The sequence below is a fragment of the Tuber melanosporum genome (genome assembly GCF_000151645.1).
Source record: "Tuber melanosporum whole genome shotgun sequence assembly, scaffold_16, strain Mel28".
Lineage (NCBI taxonomy): Eukaryota > Fungi > Ascomycota > Pezizomycetes > Pezizales > Tuberaceae > Tuber > Tuber melanosporum.
Window position 1 is genome coordinate 83,430 of NW_003298819.1, and position 12,600 is coordinate 96,029.

General features: G+C 47.2%; 4 protein-coding genes; 2 read left to right on the plus strand and 2 right to left on the minus strand.

Annotated features, from left to right (window-relative positions):
* Nucleotides 1-682: 682 nt before the first annotated feature.
* GSTUM_00004834001 (uncharacterized protein) lies at nucleotides 683-2,902 on the minus strand. XM_002836695.2 has 7 exons: nucleotides 2,630-2,902; nucleotides 2,481-2,560; nucleotides 2,200-2,430; nucleotides 1,997-2,120; nucleotides 1,709-1,937; nucleotides 1,176-1,639; nucleotides 683-1,118 (listed from the first exon to the last, which is right to left on the minus strand). Exons 1-7 carry the CDS (start codon nucleotides 2,701-2,703, stop codon nucleotides 896-898), a joined length of 1,425 nt encoding a protein of 474 aa, XP_002836741.1. The 5' UTR covers nucleotides 2,704-2,902; the 3' UTR covers nucleotides 683-895.
* A 1,817-nt stretch (nucleotides 2,903-4,719) lies between these two features.
* On the plus strand, nucleotides 4,720-6,700 carry GSTUM_00004835001 (uncharacterized protein; the record flags this gene model as incomplete). XM_002836696.2 has 4 exons in its annotated part: nucleotides 4,720-4,920; nucleotides 5,000-5,096; nucleotides 5,157-5,626; nucleotides 5,690-6,700. The coding sequence occupies 4 exons, from the start codon at nucleotides 4,720-4,722 to the stop codon at nucleotides 6,410-6,412; spliced, it is 1,491 nt and encodes a 496-aa protein (XP_002836742.1). The 3' UTR covers nucleotides 6,413-6,700.
* Nucleotides 6,701-8,268: 1,568 nt separating this feature from the next.
* Nucleotides 8,269-9,881, plus strand: GSTUM_00004837001 (uncharacterized protein). XM_002836697.2 has 5 exons: nucleotides 8,269-8,446; nucleotides 8,522-8,553; nucleotides 8,606-8,829; nucleotides 8,908-9,184; nucleotides 9,270-9,881. The coding sequence occupies exons 1-5, from the start codon at nucleotides 8,392-8,394 to the stop codon at nucleotides 9,573-9,575; spliced, it is 894 nt and encodes a 297-aa protein (XP_002836743.1). The 5' UTR covers nucleotides 8,269-8,391; the 3' UTR covers nucleotides 9,576-9,881.
* Nucleotides 9,882-9,884: 3 nt separating this feature from the next.
* On the minus strand, nucleotides 9,885-11,928 carry GSTUM_00004838001 (uncharacterized protein). XM_002836698.2 has 4 exons: nucleotides 11,473-11,928; nucleotides 11,062-11,359; nucleotides 10,720-11,007; nucleotides 9,885-10,656 (listed from the first exon to the last, which is right to left on the minus strand). The coding sequence occupies exons 1-4, from the start codon at nucleotides 11,694-11,696 to the stop codon at nucleotides 10,309-10,311; spliced, it is 1,158 nt and encodes a 385-aa protein (XP_002836744.1). The 5' UTR covers nucleotides 11,697-11,928; the 3' UTR covers nucleotides 9,885-10,308.
* Between the last annotated feature and the right edge of the window lie 672 nt (nucleotides 11,929-12,600).

A 12,600-nucleotide genomic window follows, 5' to 3' on the forward strand; every position in this document is an offset into this window, starting at 1 on the left:
CTCAGAAGTGGAACTTGCTTGAGAAACACGCTGGACAAGGACTTGGTTACAGGGCCCCAAATACCCTTACGAGTACTGTACGTCCCAGTGCTAGTGCCGGTACATGTTGTGGACGAGAGAGCATCGAACACCCAACTTGGTGCAATGATCAGGGTGAGTTGCTGCACCTCCCCATATGATCTACTAACCTCCCTTATCCGAGGGCCTCTACTGCCGGCAGCTCTAGATGAACCAATAGAGTGTGAGCATTACAATGTAGATAGCAACCCAGTTACTCTTTCTATCCTTCTGAAACGCTACTGATAATAATGCTAGAAATGCGAGACGCCGGCACTGCGTCCTGTCTTCGCTACACTTACAACCTTGCCACAGATCACCCAAGCGCACTGTTCATGTGTCCAGTATCTAGAATCCTTCTTTTCGTCATACGGGAAGAATCCTCCGGCGCCTCATGTCTCTGCGAATGCTGTGTCCGTGCCTGTCAATGTCGATTTGGGGGAACAAACTTGTGTTTGTGTATTCGAGACTGAGAAGACCCGATAACAGACGCAGAAAAGATCCCATATGCAATCCAAAGTAAAGCATGGTATTGATAATAATTAGAAGGAGCATATACTGAATTTCAAAACAAGAATGGGTGGCATTGTTTGTCACCGGCGGGAGGGAATGTCTCGGAACGTGACACAGCGAAAGGAATCTATATGGTTCTGACAACACCGCGGAACGCCTAAAGCAAAAAAAACAAATGAAAGAAAATGGCATTATTAGCCATAGTGATTTATAACACAGCCGTCTGTTTTCGCAAGCCCCAATAATTAGGAGAGAATAACAATGAAAAAAAATCAGACGGTAAAGTGCCACTGGTCCTCCATGGTAGGAATGTTGGCAGGGCCAATCAATGTGCAACCACATAGAAAGTATTGAGTGTCAAGCAAGTGATCATAACAACGAATCCATATATGGCGAGTCCCATGGCTCCCCTTCGGAGCAGCCTACTTTTCCAGGTGTCTGCTCTATGATCACCCTCTTCTTCATCGCTATCTTCATCTTCTTTTAGGAGGCGGTGATTATCTGATTCTGGGTTCGATATTTTCCAGTAAAAAAGACCCGGAAGAATGCTAATCAAGCTGTCAGAAGGTTCCAGTGTATCCGGCTAATTAGGGCAGAAAACACACAAACTAATGCTCGTTGAGCCAGTGCTTCCAACATAAGCTAACACTCTCTCCAAACTGTTGACAGTCATGGCCACAAGGTATGTCCCAACGATAATTGCCGTCGTGATTAATGCAAACCTCCAGTCGCTCATCTCATGAACCCTGCCGGGGGATGGGGGTCTGGAACCAACCCTTCTTTGAAAGGGCTTCCACTTGAGTATATTATCAATACTAGCCCTACAAGGGTGTGCTTGCAAAGGGTAACTAAACATGACAAGTATAACGATAGCTGCACGGCCTATCGTAGATGTCCAAGATGAGGGATACATGGCAATAATATTCCCGCCGATATTATCGCCGTATGATAGGTACCCTGTGATAGCAACAAGGACATAAATGGAGCTTGCAGATCCAACTGACCCTAACACGACATTGAGGGTCGATTTATGGGACGCATCCTTTATTTCGTTCAATATCGAGAACATCTAAGTATTTCTGTTTAGTTGTGCCGTATTCTCAAATGGAAGGCCTGACAAGGACATAGAAGACTTTACGTTCTGGTGGCAAGTATAGGCGAAAACTATGACGGGAAAGCTACTAAGTGCTTCTATAGGCCCGGCCCAAGTTATCAAGCGAACATCACCCCTATCACCCAAGGTGTCGCCCTTCAAAAAGTGGGCGAGCACAATGATGATAAGGTATCCGATAGAAATTAATGCAACAAACGAAGTGTATTTCAAAGAGTCCAGCCGCCTGAGGAAAGAAAGTGGAATAATCACAAGCCTAGGGTCAATTCAGTTAATCGCAATAACTTACCGAAACTGTGATCGTGAGAGGCTTACATGTAACCTGTTATCCAGAAATGTCTATCGATCAGATAGTCAATGTCGCCAGCATTTTGATTAAAACCCAGGATGACCTGCGGCATAAGGTCGCCAATGATAATAAGATAAGAAATCGCCACACCTATATAGTATGAGCATGGGTAAGTAAACTAGAATGACAACAATTTCCCCTTGAGCAAGCAAACAAAGTTTCTACAGACCAAAACATTTGATGGCAATAGCGAAATCAAACACAACAGCCGCATTGGGAAAAGTCAGCTGGCTCAAAGTGAAAAAGCTGGCTGCCCCTCTATCAATATACTTGGCGCATCGAGTTTGCAGGTAGAGACCAAAGCCAGACATGAAACCGGAAAACAGAATAACGAAGACACCCAAAGTTATTCCGAACTGGGACATTGCGTGGGGCATTGCTAACACACCAGCGCCGACAACTGCCCTGGAGTAAGCCATAATTGAGGAAACAAGGACAATCAACACTGACTGGTATTCAAGAGATTGACAACACTACTACCCCACGATGCTTCACCTGCCGGGTGAGCTATCCTACCGCGACGTCGATGTCTATATCATTCCGAGTATAAAGTTAGCAGCCACAAAAGGAGCTGTAGGATAATAATGCCGACAGCATACCGTCTTCCTTCAGGAGAGCTAGTTGCCTCATCTCTATCCTCCTGGGTTATAGATTCATAGTTTGCGGACGACATATCGGCGATATTCCCTCTTATAGTAGGAGGGATGCCGATAGATGAGGGCCGTAGAAAATATGTTTAGACGCCAGCTTGAAATGAGAACTGTAAGAGTTTGATCTGTGTAGAGAAAAATGATGCCGAAAGTTGATGGAATCGGATGACGAACCAACGGGTCCTGGGGACTGAGACTCGGAAACGAGAGGCTGGCGTTGTGTAGCAGTTAAGGGGAAAGGTTGCATGGTGTCGAGAATGGCTAAGGTGACCCTTGCGGGCAAAGGGGCCGCGGTGTGTGTATTTCTGGGAACGGGGGTCGCAGGCCGGAAGGGTCGCTTTCCGAAAAAAAGAAAGGAAAAGCTTTCACAGAGGCAACAGCGGCTGATCCCCAGAGTTGGATCTCAGCAGATGTGCATCTTGGACAAGATCCAAACAGCTAGTAAATGCTTGGCAACAGCGCTAAACTTGGCTATTCATAAGGAGTAAAGTGTTCGGACTCTTGGCGCCAGAATCGACGCTATTACAGCAAAAACTAAGGAAATTAGTTATGTCCGTCACAGGATCTCTTGGCTCTAAGTTAGTCGGAGTGAGGTTTGGTGGTGAGATGCGATTGCCTGAAGTAGAGAGAAGTGCTCGTTCGGTTTTTATAGGTACTCTAAGTACCGGCAGTTCGTAGTAGTGACTATTAGAGGTGTGTTTCCAGTATGATACCCGATCATTCATAAAGTATTCGGATGCCTTGGTGTCAAAATTCCATATTTAGGTATCATACTCGTACAGGTTGATACCTTGGCGCCAGGGGATCCGAATACTTCACGAATGCTCAAGTATTACTAGTCACCATGGTGAAGAAAAAGATACCTTCACAGCGCAGCAGCTAAGTGGAGAGAAAGGATGGAAACAGTGATTGACTAGCTGAGCACTTGGTTGGCTGTATTCCAGTCCATCAGAAAGGGATAGAGGGAGGATGGCTGTCGTAGTACTAAACCCATGGTATTCTTAATAATATAGTACCAGGTCAAAACATTTCATCAGATCCAGGTTTTACCCCAAAATTAGACCTTTCAAACAGACAATTCTGCCTGCTACCTTCCTGAAATCCGTAAATGATTCTACTAGCTTGACAATTACTACCTATTTAAATTACTAGAAGCAGAAGTGCAAGGAATCAAAACTGTGTGCATTATTTACAATTGTGTTGACAGGTGTAAAAGTGACCTAAATTTTTGTATGGGACTCCATACAAAATGGTACATGGCAGCCAATACCTCATACTGCTCTGGATTGACATTTTTTCTACCCCTTTATAATTTTTAGGAATTCTGTAAAATTGTCTATATTGTCTGCAGGCTTGTTGATGCTTTGCAGAATTTTGGCCAACTCTCATACCGGTAGTCATTTGTGCTGTGCAAGAGGGTGGTGAAAGTGGCAACTTTTGGTGTAAAAAGGGCATCGGACGAAACGATTTGACCTAGTACTGTACTATACATACATTTTCATGGGGGAGGAAAATAGCGGGAACGGAGCATGTGGTGGGAGAGAGGTCGCAACTTCCTATTTATACTTGGTGATAGTAATAATATTATGATACTGCACAATATTTGGCAGACCTGTCTTACGATTTGACTGTATGATATTTCAAACTTTTTCTCACAACCCAGTCCTTGTTTTTCTTTCCCCGGAAAACCGATTCTATTTCGACTAGGGTGGGGGGTCCGATAAAACATAGAAATATTATGACAAAACAAACATGTTCCTGCTACTAAGTTACCTTAAGTTCTACTGGCATACTGTTTTTGCAAAGAATGAAATTGCCCCTCTTTTCTGGGTGAGAGGTTCAGAGGCCACACACTGATTTCGATGTTGTACTAGTACATGGAACAGCACTCGAGCCTGGTGTGCCCAGAAGACTCACTGTACCCTAACCCCGTGCCACCGTTGTTTTCCCGGTGCGCACTACCGTACCCCACCGTTCCTCCCAGCTTGGAATCTGTTCCACCCGCTCAGTGTCGGGTTTCCTGGCCAGGCCTCCACAACATGGTTTACGCAAACCTCAATCTCCATAACTTCAATCTTACTCTACATTCCCACCGGGCACAGCTAGCCTACACTGCCCTAGTTTCCGGTGCGGTTGTAGCTTCTACAATTTTTGCCTTCCAGAGGGTCAAGCAGATCTCAAGATTAAAGAGATTAAAGAGCCTTAAAGATTCGATTCCTCCTCCCTCGGAGGTGAATGTTGTATGTATACCCGTTTAGTTACCCAGTGGTGCATCATTGTCCGCAAAACTCTCTGTTTCTAACATTGTCCCTGAAAAAGCTCACGAATTTCGGCGCAGCGTCCGCCCGGTCCAGGCTCCAAGACGAATCAGATGCAGTTCTAGCAGCGAACGCTCGGCGGGGAGACTGGGACGAAGGTACGCTACTTGTATATATCTTACTCTCGGCTTCTAATCATGCCAACCTCCCCCCCTTAGATATCATCCTCGAGCAATTAGCCCGCAACAGAATATTCCTTGGTGAAGAGGGTCTGAAAAAGGTTCGCAATTCCTTTGTGATAATCGTCGGATGCGGTGGGGTTGGATCGTGGGTTGCAACAATGCTCCTTCGCTCGGGAGTGGGCAAGATTCGATTGGTTGACTTCGACCAAGTTACCCTATCGTCCCTGAACCGACACGCAGTAGCCACTCTTGCAGACGTAGGGACACCAAAGGTCCAAGCTTTGAGGAAACGATTGGAGCAGGTGGCACCCTGGGTGGAGATTGATGCACGAAACGAGTTATGGGAAATGGAGGACGGAGCTGCTCTATTAGCGGGAGAGCCAACATTTGTCGTGGATGCAATTGACAATATCCAGACGAAGGTTGACCTCCTATTCTACTGCAAAACTCATAACATTCCAGTAGTCTCCAGTATGGGCGCCGGATGCAAGTGCGACCCCACAAGGGTAGATAATCCCAAATTTAATATGCACTCTCGTGTTTACCGATCACTCACACACTCGTGTTAGATTTGCATTGGTGACATTTCAGAATCAACCGAAGATCCACTATCCCGAAGCACTCGCCGGCGTCTCCGACAGAAAGGTGTCTCCACCGGAGTCCCGGTAGTGTACTCTACTGAGAAGCCAGGACCGGGGAAAGCTTCCTTACTACCGCTTTCAGAGGATGAATTCGAAAAAGGAAAGGTTGACGAGCTAAGCGTGCTTCCAGACTTTCGAGTCAGAATTCTCCCGGTGTTGGGCACAATGCCGTCGATATTTGGTCTCTGCATTGCGAGCCACATTTTGACCGCCATTGCTGGATATCCGACAGAGTATTCCAAGGGAAAGGATCGGTCAAAGCTATATGAAGATATGATTGCTCAATTAGCTGGTCAGGAAAGCCGGTTGAGAGGAAATGCTCCTGGAATTAGAATCCCACTAAACGAGAGGGATGCTGGATACGTTGCAGATGAGGTGTTCAAAGGAAAGAGTGTTGTGTCTGGATTCTTCACGAGGTTAGTCCTTACACGCTGGGAACCATTACCTCCGAGGGATGAAGGCTTCTGGGGAGAAAACGACCATACGGTAACCACCAACGATGTGGTGCTGATGACGAAGGACGAAGCCAAAAAGCACGAAAAGGAAGTTTTGAAAGCAGGCAGGTCACCGGAGGACGTTTGGGGCCCTCATGTCGTTGGGGTGGTCGAGGAAAGGAGGAAAGAGGAAGACTTTTACTCAAAATTCAGATGAACTTCGCTTTTTAGTCTAGTGTAAAGAGCAAATGCTATCACCCTGACCTAAAATCCACGGTGCCACAAGTGATATAACCAATTCAGGAGAAGTAATACGGGGTGTCAGGAGCGGGATTTGCGAGAAAATGGGGGGGGGTATTTTGAAGAAACAAACTAAAGTCTGTTGAGTTGAAGTATATTCAAAGCAACCCAATTGTTTTTTTTGTTTCTTCTTACTTTTCTTTAAAACACCGCGTCTATCATGTCAGTACAAGCTGTAGCGGAAGGCCAACATTATGAGACTTTTAACGCGTCAAGGTTGGCCATTCAAGACTGGTCTATTGCAGACAATTTTTCGTTGCAAAATACCATGGATTGCAGAGGTATATGTTCAATATACCATGACATACCATCGGTAGGGGTGGTGGAAAGAAAGGACGTCCCCGTGCCCGGAACTTACAAGTAGGCCCCCCATCGAGCGTTTTGATGTTTTGTGTCCAAGAGATGTCTTAGAAGACGCCCCACAGGTTTTTTGTTTTTGTTTTTGTTAAATCGTAGAATCTATTTGCTTAAAGGTGCAAACCTCCACTCTAAGAGCACATCCCGGCTAAAGCATGGATCCTAGATACAAGGGCACCTCTGCAATAACTGCCCTACACCCTTGATTTAGTCCTTAGATATGTTGGTCAAAAACCTCCTCCACAGGCCTAGGGGAAAACAAGCCAGCCCAAGTCCCTCTGGTATGGGACCAACCACACATCCGCCCCCATGAAAGCTCCTTCTGCACAAAACAAAAAAAGCACAAAACAGGACCGGCAGGAGCCAACAAGAAAACCCACACCGTATTCTCTTGAGAAAAAAAACACAAAAAAAACCCAACAAAGGAAACCACCATGATAAACCACATTCACCATTTTTCAGCTGGTCCAGCCTTGGCTAGCAGCTAGGAATATAGGAGAGAACCATGATACTCTCGCTTTGTGTAATGAAGGCAGCTGACCTGGATGTGCCGGCCTCTAGTGGAGTGATTGTTTATGGCTGGTCGGATAGGGGCGTGACCGGAATCAGTGCAATACCAACCATGCGTTGCCGAGTAGCCCAGACATTGGTAAAGAAGTAAACCAGACTGAGCAAAAGAACCCAGAGGGGCAGAGGAGTATTTGCAACCTCACACAGCTTAGCCGAGGTGACCACCATGGAGAGAGGGGGAGGACAGGAACCACAAGGGATCAAAGCTCAATAACAGAGGGGGTGAAAATTTCGTTTAGCCCCACGATGAGGTTTGGTGTCCAGGCCTATGAAGCTTTCAAAGTTCAGCACTGGAGAGGGGATCATGAGGTGGTAGCATGTGGTGTTGACACCCGCCACCACCTTCCCAAACAGGAAGGTGAAAAGCGGGGTCAGGAAAATAGCGGAAGAGAAGCTTAGACGCCCCACGGGTGCCAGACCGCATACTTGTACTCTACCGTACTGGAAAAAGGGGCTTTAAAACTGCAATTTTCGTGATTTTTCTTGATTGAATTGTGATTGTATAAAGCAAAGCGGCGTTCTTTTAAAGTATGGATGAGGTCAAAGGTTTGTCTTCTTTGGGACAGAACACGTCCAAAATCCCCAAATGGTGGTCAGAGTTTCGGACACATGACCGTCTTTATTTCCTCCACCCCTACTGATGATATTCTATATTAAACATATACTCCTGTACCGTAATCCATTATTTTGAACCCTTTCTCAACCGAGGCATCTTCAAGCACAGGGTTCACTCGGACTAGAGTCACCAGATTAATTGTCTCACCTCACCGTCTAAGCCTCGGTACTCGGTATGATGCCATTATTAAGGTATGCGGCTCAAAAAATTGAAGGGGGTTGTATCGCACCCAGGAAGGAGCACGGTGCTTCTTCACCATTACTACCACCGGGGCTCTTTCAAACCTCACCGCACCAAAACGCGACTGCAGCCCCCTCGCTCGGAGCCTTCGATACCTTGCACTACGAACTGGAATGTCTGCTGCGATCAAGAAACACATGTCCCCGATATGGGCGCCAGGGATCTTCGGTATGTCAAGACACCATACACTGCGCTTTCCCGTTCTCTTCACTGAAACCTGACCTACCAACTCAACTCAAACAGAAGGCAAAGTGGTCCTCTGCACCGGTGGAGCCGTAACCCTCTCCCCCTTTATATTCCTTTCTCACTTTCTAAAAAAACCCACAGGGCTCAATTTGCTCTACGCAAGTAGCAGCACTAATCCTACTCGGCGCGAACGCCAGCATCATCGGACGGAGGAAGGACGTGACGGAAGCCAAAGCCGCAGAACTCCAAACACTCCGAAGCGGTAGCAAAGTCCTCGGTATATCCACCGACGTGCGGGACTACTCGGCACTCGTCACGACGGTGAAGCGGACGGTTGAGGAATTGGGGAGGTTGGACTATGTCATGTACGATTGTTCCCCATGGCACTTTCTTTGTCCGAAGAAGGAAACAGCAGACAGTTAACAGGGCGAATGGGATAATAGCTGTGGAGCAGCCGGCAATTTCCTGGCAACGGTTGACAACCTATCCGTCAACGCGTTCAAGTCTGTTATCGACATCGACGTTCTGGGTTCGTACAATACGGTGAAGGCATCACTGGAGGAACTCAAGAAGACCCGCGGCAAGATCATATTCGTCTCGGCCACGCTGCATTATACCGGTTCGCCGTTCCAGGCTCATGTTTCTGCGGCGAAGGCCGCCATAGACGCACTCTCGCGCGTGCTGTGCGTGGAGTTGGGACCTTATGGGATTACTAGCAATGTTTGTCCCCTTCCCCCCCACCTCGCATTGCCTTGCGGGGGGAGGAATCATTGAATTAATTAATGAGAATCTGGGGGGAATGCAGTGCATAGCTCCAGGCCCCATAGCCGGCACGGAAGGCATGGCCAGACTGTCTCGTCCAGAAGTCGCTAGTGGGGCGGAAAGGGCAATTCCTATCCAGCGGTTGGGCCATGTTCACGAGATTGCCGATGCCACGATCTACCTATTGTCGCCGGCGGGAGACTACGTTAGTGGCGATGTGATTGTTGTTGACGGCGGGGCGTGGCATAGGCAGGGCGCCTCCGCATTCCCGTACCCGGAGTCTGTCACGAGGAAGGGCGTTGTGGAAGGCGTTAAGGGGGCGAAGAAGGCGAAGGATAGCAAATTGTAGTTCCGAAAGGTGCCGGGTTGTAATGTTTCTTCCACTTTATGGCGCCCCGCTCCCCTTTTCTTTGCTTTACCCCCCTATTTTTACACGTGACACTATGATACTTCTATCCTAAGCTTGCTGTGTACTCGTACAAGCTACTGATACCAACATCTCACAGCACAACCCCCATCGGCATTGTGAGCAATGTGTTAAACATTTCGCGCACTTTTTTTTTTTTCCTTCTCGAAAGGCACCTGTTAACATCCACACCCTGTCCACATAAAACTTTCACGAGGGAAAAAAATGAAAGAAGTTGTCGTTACAAAATTGTCATTGTCGAACGATTAAAATTTTTTCTTTAATACCAACTCCTGTGAATCCAATATGAGTCACCTTCACCTTTCCCGAAACTCTTGGGAGACCAATGATTTGAGAAAAGATAAGGAAGCAAACAAAACCAGACCGTATTCGCTGGCAAGCAAAGAAATTTGTCACCTCAACTCATTTCAGTCCCACCATCGTCGTCAAACCGAGAAACATAGCATTGAAGGAGTGAGAAAACCCCCACAAACTCATTTCCCACTCCTCTAATTTTTCATTTTTCATAGCACGTCATATAAGATAGAACCTAAAACAGAAATGTATCCCAACCTCTCCCATAAGCAACGTAATAATACGCAAAGATCTTTGTTGCTCATGAATGAAATCAAAAGTTCGGTTTCCGTACCCAGCTCTACCCATCATCGTTAATCCATTAAATGGCATTAGTAGCCTGAGCTTCAGGTTGCTCCAAGTTGATGCCATTAGTCTCGCCGGCTTCCTCCTTTTTCTCCTCCTGAACGTGTTCGCCCTCCTCCTCTCCCTCAACCTTGGGGTTATCGATGGCAACTTTGACAGCGATCTCTCTGCCATCGACGATCTTTCCGTTCATCTCCTCGACGGCCTTCTTCTGCATCTCCTCGGAGGCCAAGGTAACAAAACCAAAACCACGTCCCTTACGAGGCTCGCCACGTGCTTGAAGCTTGCGAACCATGAAGCGGGGGATTGGACGGAGAGCAATTTTAGCAGATTCGGGATCATAAGGAGCAAACAATTCCTTGAGCTATAAGTGGGATAGGTGTTAGTGAATAATAGGCTAGAACGGGTCTAGTCGGGAAGGGGCTACCTTTTCCTCAGTAAGTTCATAGGGGAGGTTAGCTACCATGACCTTGGTGGAGCTTGGGACACCATTCTCTGGGGGGCCTCTCTTCTTTTTTGGCCTATACCCGCCAGTGGCGTTACCCTCACCCTCGGCAGCTGGGCTAGTGGGAACACTGGCTATAGCATTTTTAGAAGTATCAGGAGTATCCGAGTAGAGGGGAGCCTCAGTGAGAGGAAGAACTTGTCCGGGAGCATTGGTAAGTGCGGGCTTTTCTTCTTCACTGGCGGTGCCATTCTCACGGTTCGGGCGGAACTTTCACTAATGTCAGGTTGGTCTAAGATTATAAAAGGAGAAAGAAAAACTAACCCGTGGACCCCGGAATTTTCCCCTTCCACGGTGCCTGGGACTGCCCCTAGGCTTTCTTGCCCCTTCATGAGGTGCCTGCTGTTGCCCTTCCGCAGGTGCACCGTTTTCACTCTCCTTTTTGGAGGAGCCAGATGTGCCAGGCTTTCTGGCTAGTTGGACACTAACTTTGCGCTCCAAAACCTCTTTTCCACTGAGCTCCGCAATTGCACGTTCTGCCTCTTCCTTAGTGGTGACATCAACGAAGGCATAGCCAACAGCACGAGAGGTACGAGGGTTAGTGGGGATGGAAATGGATTCACTAGATGATAGTCAGCCTTGCTCAAATACATCAATCAAGCTCAACGCTACGACGAAAGAGCTAAAAGCAGCGTTCGTCATGGGGTGCATCGCAGAGGAGATATGGATACTCACATAGAAAACCCTTCGAAAAATTCTTTTAGCTGCGCCTCAGTAGTAGCGTAGGCAAGGTTCCCGATGTAAAGTCTCCTGCCTTCAGCAGCAGAAGCAGCATGAGCAGCATCTGCCTCGCTAATTTCGGTCATAGGAGCAAGAGTAGCATCATTGAGAGCATCGGTAACAGTCTCAACAGTATCAGGAGCAGCAGCAGCGACGGTCTCAGTGGCGTTGGTGGACATGTTTTTCTTTTGTGGGTGCTTGACGGTTTGAATTTTGCCTGACGATTAGATGGAGGAAAGCAAAAAGCCTCGTTTGGTAAAAAGAAAAAGATGGTGCTGTGTCCTTGAAAAAAGAGGAGTTCTGCCCGAGAAACGAAGCTTTGCGTTTGACTGTCGAAGGGGTTTGATTGCTGGCTGGAGGGCTTGGGGCTGGTTTGACTTGATAATTGCTGATGGGGAAAATTGACGGAGGACAGAAGACAAGGACACGCTGCTCGGTGGAATGTAAGATCAATTTTAAGGGGCAAAAGGCCCATGCACACGTGATCTTGCAGACGAGTCTTGGCTTGGCAATAATCCCAGAAAACGTTGCCGGGGGTGTTGACAGCAGCCATAAATTATGTTTCCGATAACGGCGTGAAAAAAAAGGACCCAAATTTTTTTCACGCCTCTAATCATCAGCCTGTTTCGACCCACCATTCCATCTCAAAACTTTCATAGTCTGCCGGCACCGTAGTTGAGTAACCGTGCAATGCTCCATCACCTATGCTACTACCCAATAATGGTAGTCTCTTGGTAAGTATGATACCTGCCGGCAATAAACCTTTTGCCGCTGCACATCTTGTCTTCAAAGACACAAAGAGAAACTGACAGAGCCCCGAGCTCAGACTCAACTGTGACTGTGCGCGGATAGATTGTTTCTACCTTCTCCTATACACCACCTCCTAGAAATTATAATAACCTATCTCAGGGATGATGATAGCACGGCGCTTGTCTGAAGCCCATTGACGGCCCTACCTTTTTCTTCTTCCCCCTTTCCTCTTTCCTATTGGTGCCATATAAGGCCTTTTTTTTTTCAGTGACTTTCACCTCTGCGTCAAACTGAGCCTGCTAATCAGCCCGTTTCTGCATGCAGTTTATTGCT

Excerpts from the sequence above, each read along its gene's own strand:
- GSTUM_00004834001 (XM_002836695.2), bottom strand. The coding sequence starts at position 2,703 with ATGTCGTCCGCAAACTATGAATCTATAACCCAGGAGGATAGAGATGAG. Across the intron at positions 2,121-2,199 it reads TATTGCCATCAAATGTTTTG|GTGTGGCGATTTCTTATCTT; the intron begins GTCTGTAGAAAC and ends CATACTATATAG. Across the intron at positions 1,938-1,996 it reads TTCTGGATAACAGGTTACAT|GCTTGTGATTATTCCACTTT; the intron begins GTAAGCCTCTCA and ends AATTGACCCTAG.
- GSTUM_00004838001 (XM_002836698.2), bottom strand. The coding sequence starts at position 11,696 with ATGTCCACCAACGCCACTGAGACCGTCGCTGCTGCTGCTCCTGATACT. Across the intron at positions 11,360-11,472 it reads TTTTTCGAAGGGTTTTCTAT|TGAATCCATTTCCATCCCCA; the intron begins GTGAGTATCCAT and ends ACTATCATCTAG. Across the intron at positions 10,657-10,719 it reads ATGAACTTACTGAGGAAAAG|CTCAAGGAATTGTTTGCTCC; the intron begins GTAGCCCCTTCC and ends TCCCACTTATAG.
- GSTUM_00004837001 (XM_002836697.2), top strand. The coding sequence starts at position 8,392 with ATGTCTGCTGCGATCAAGAAACACATGTCCCCGATATGGGCGCCAGGG. Across the intron at positions 8,554-8,605 it reads TCCTCTGCACCGGTGGAGCC|GGCTCAATTTGCTCTACGCA; the intron begins GTAACCCTCTCC and ends AAAAACCCACAG. Across the intron at positions 8,830-8,907 it reads GGGAGGTTGGACTATGTCAT|CTGTGGAGCAGCCGGCAATT; the intron begins GTACGATTGTTC and ends ATGGGATAATAG.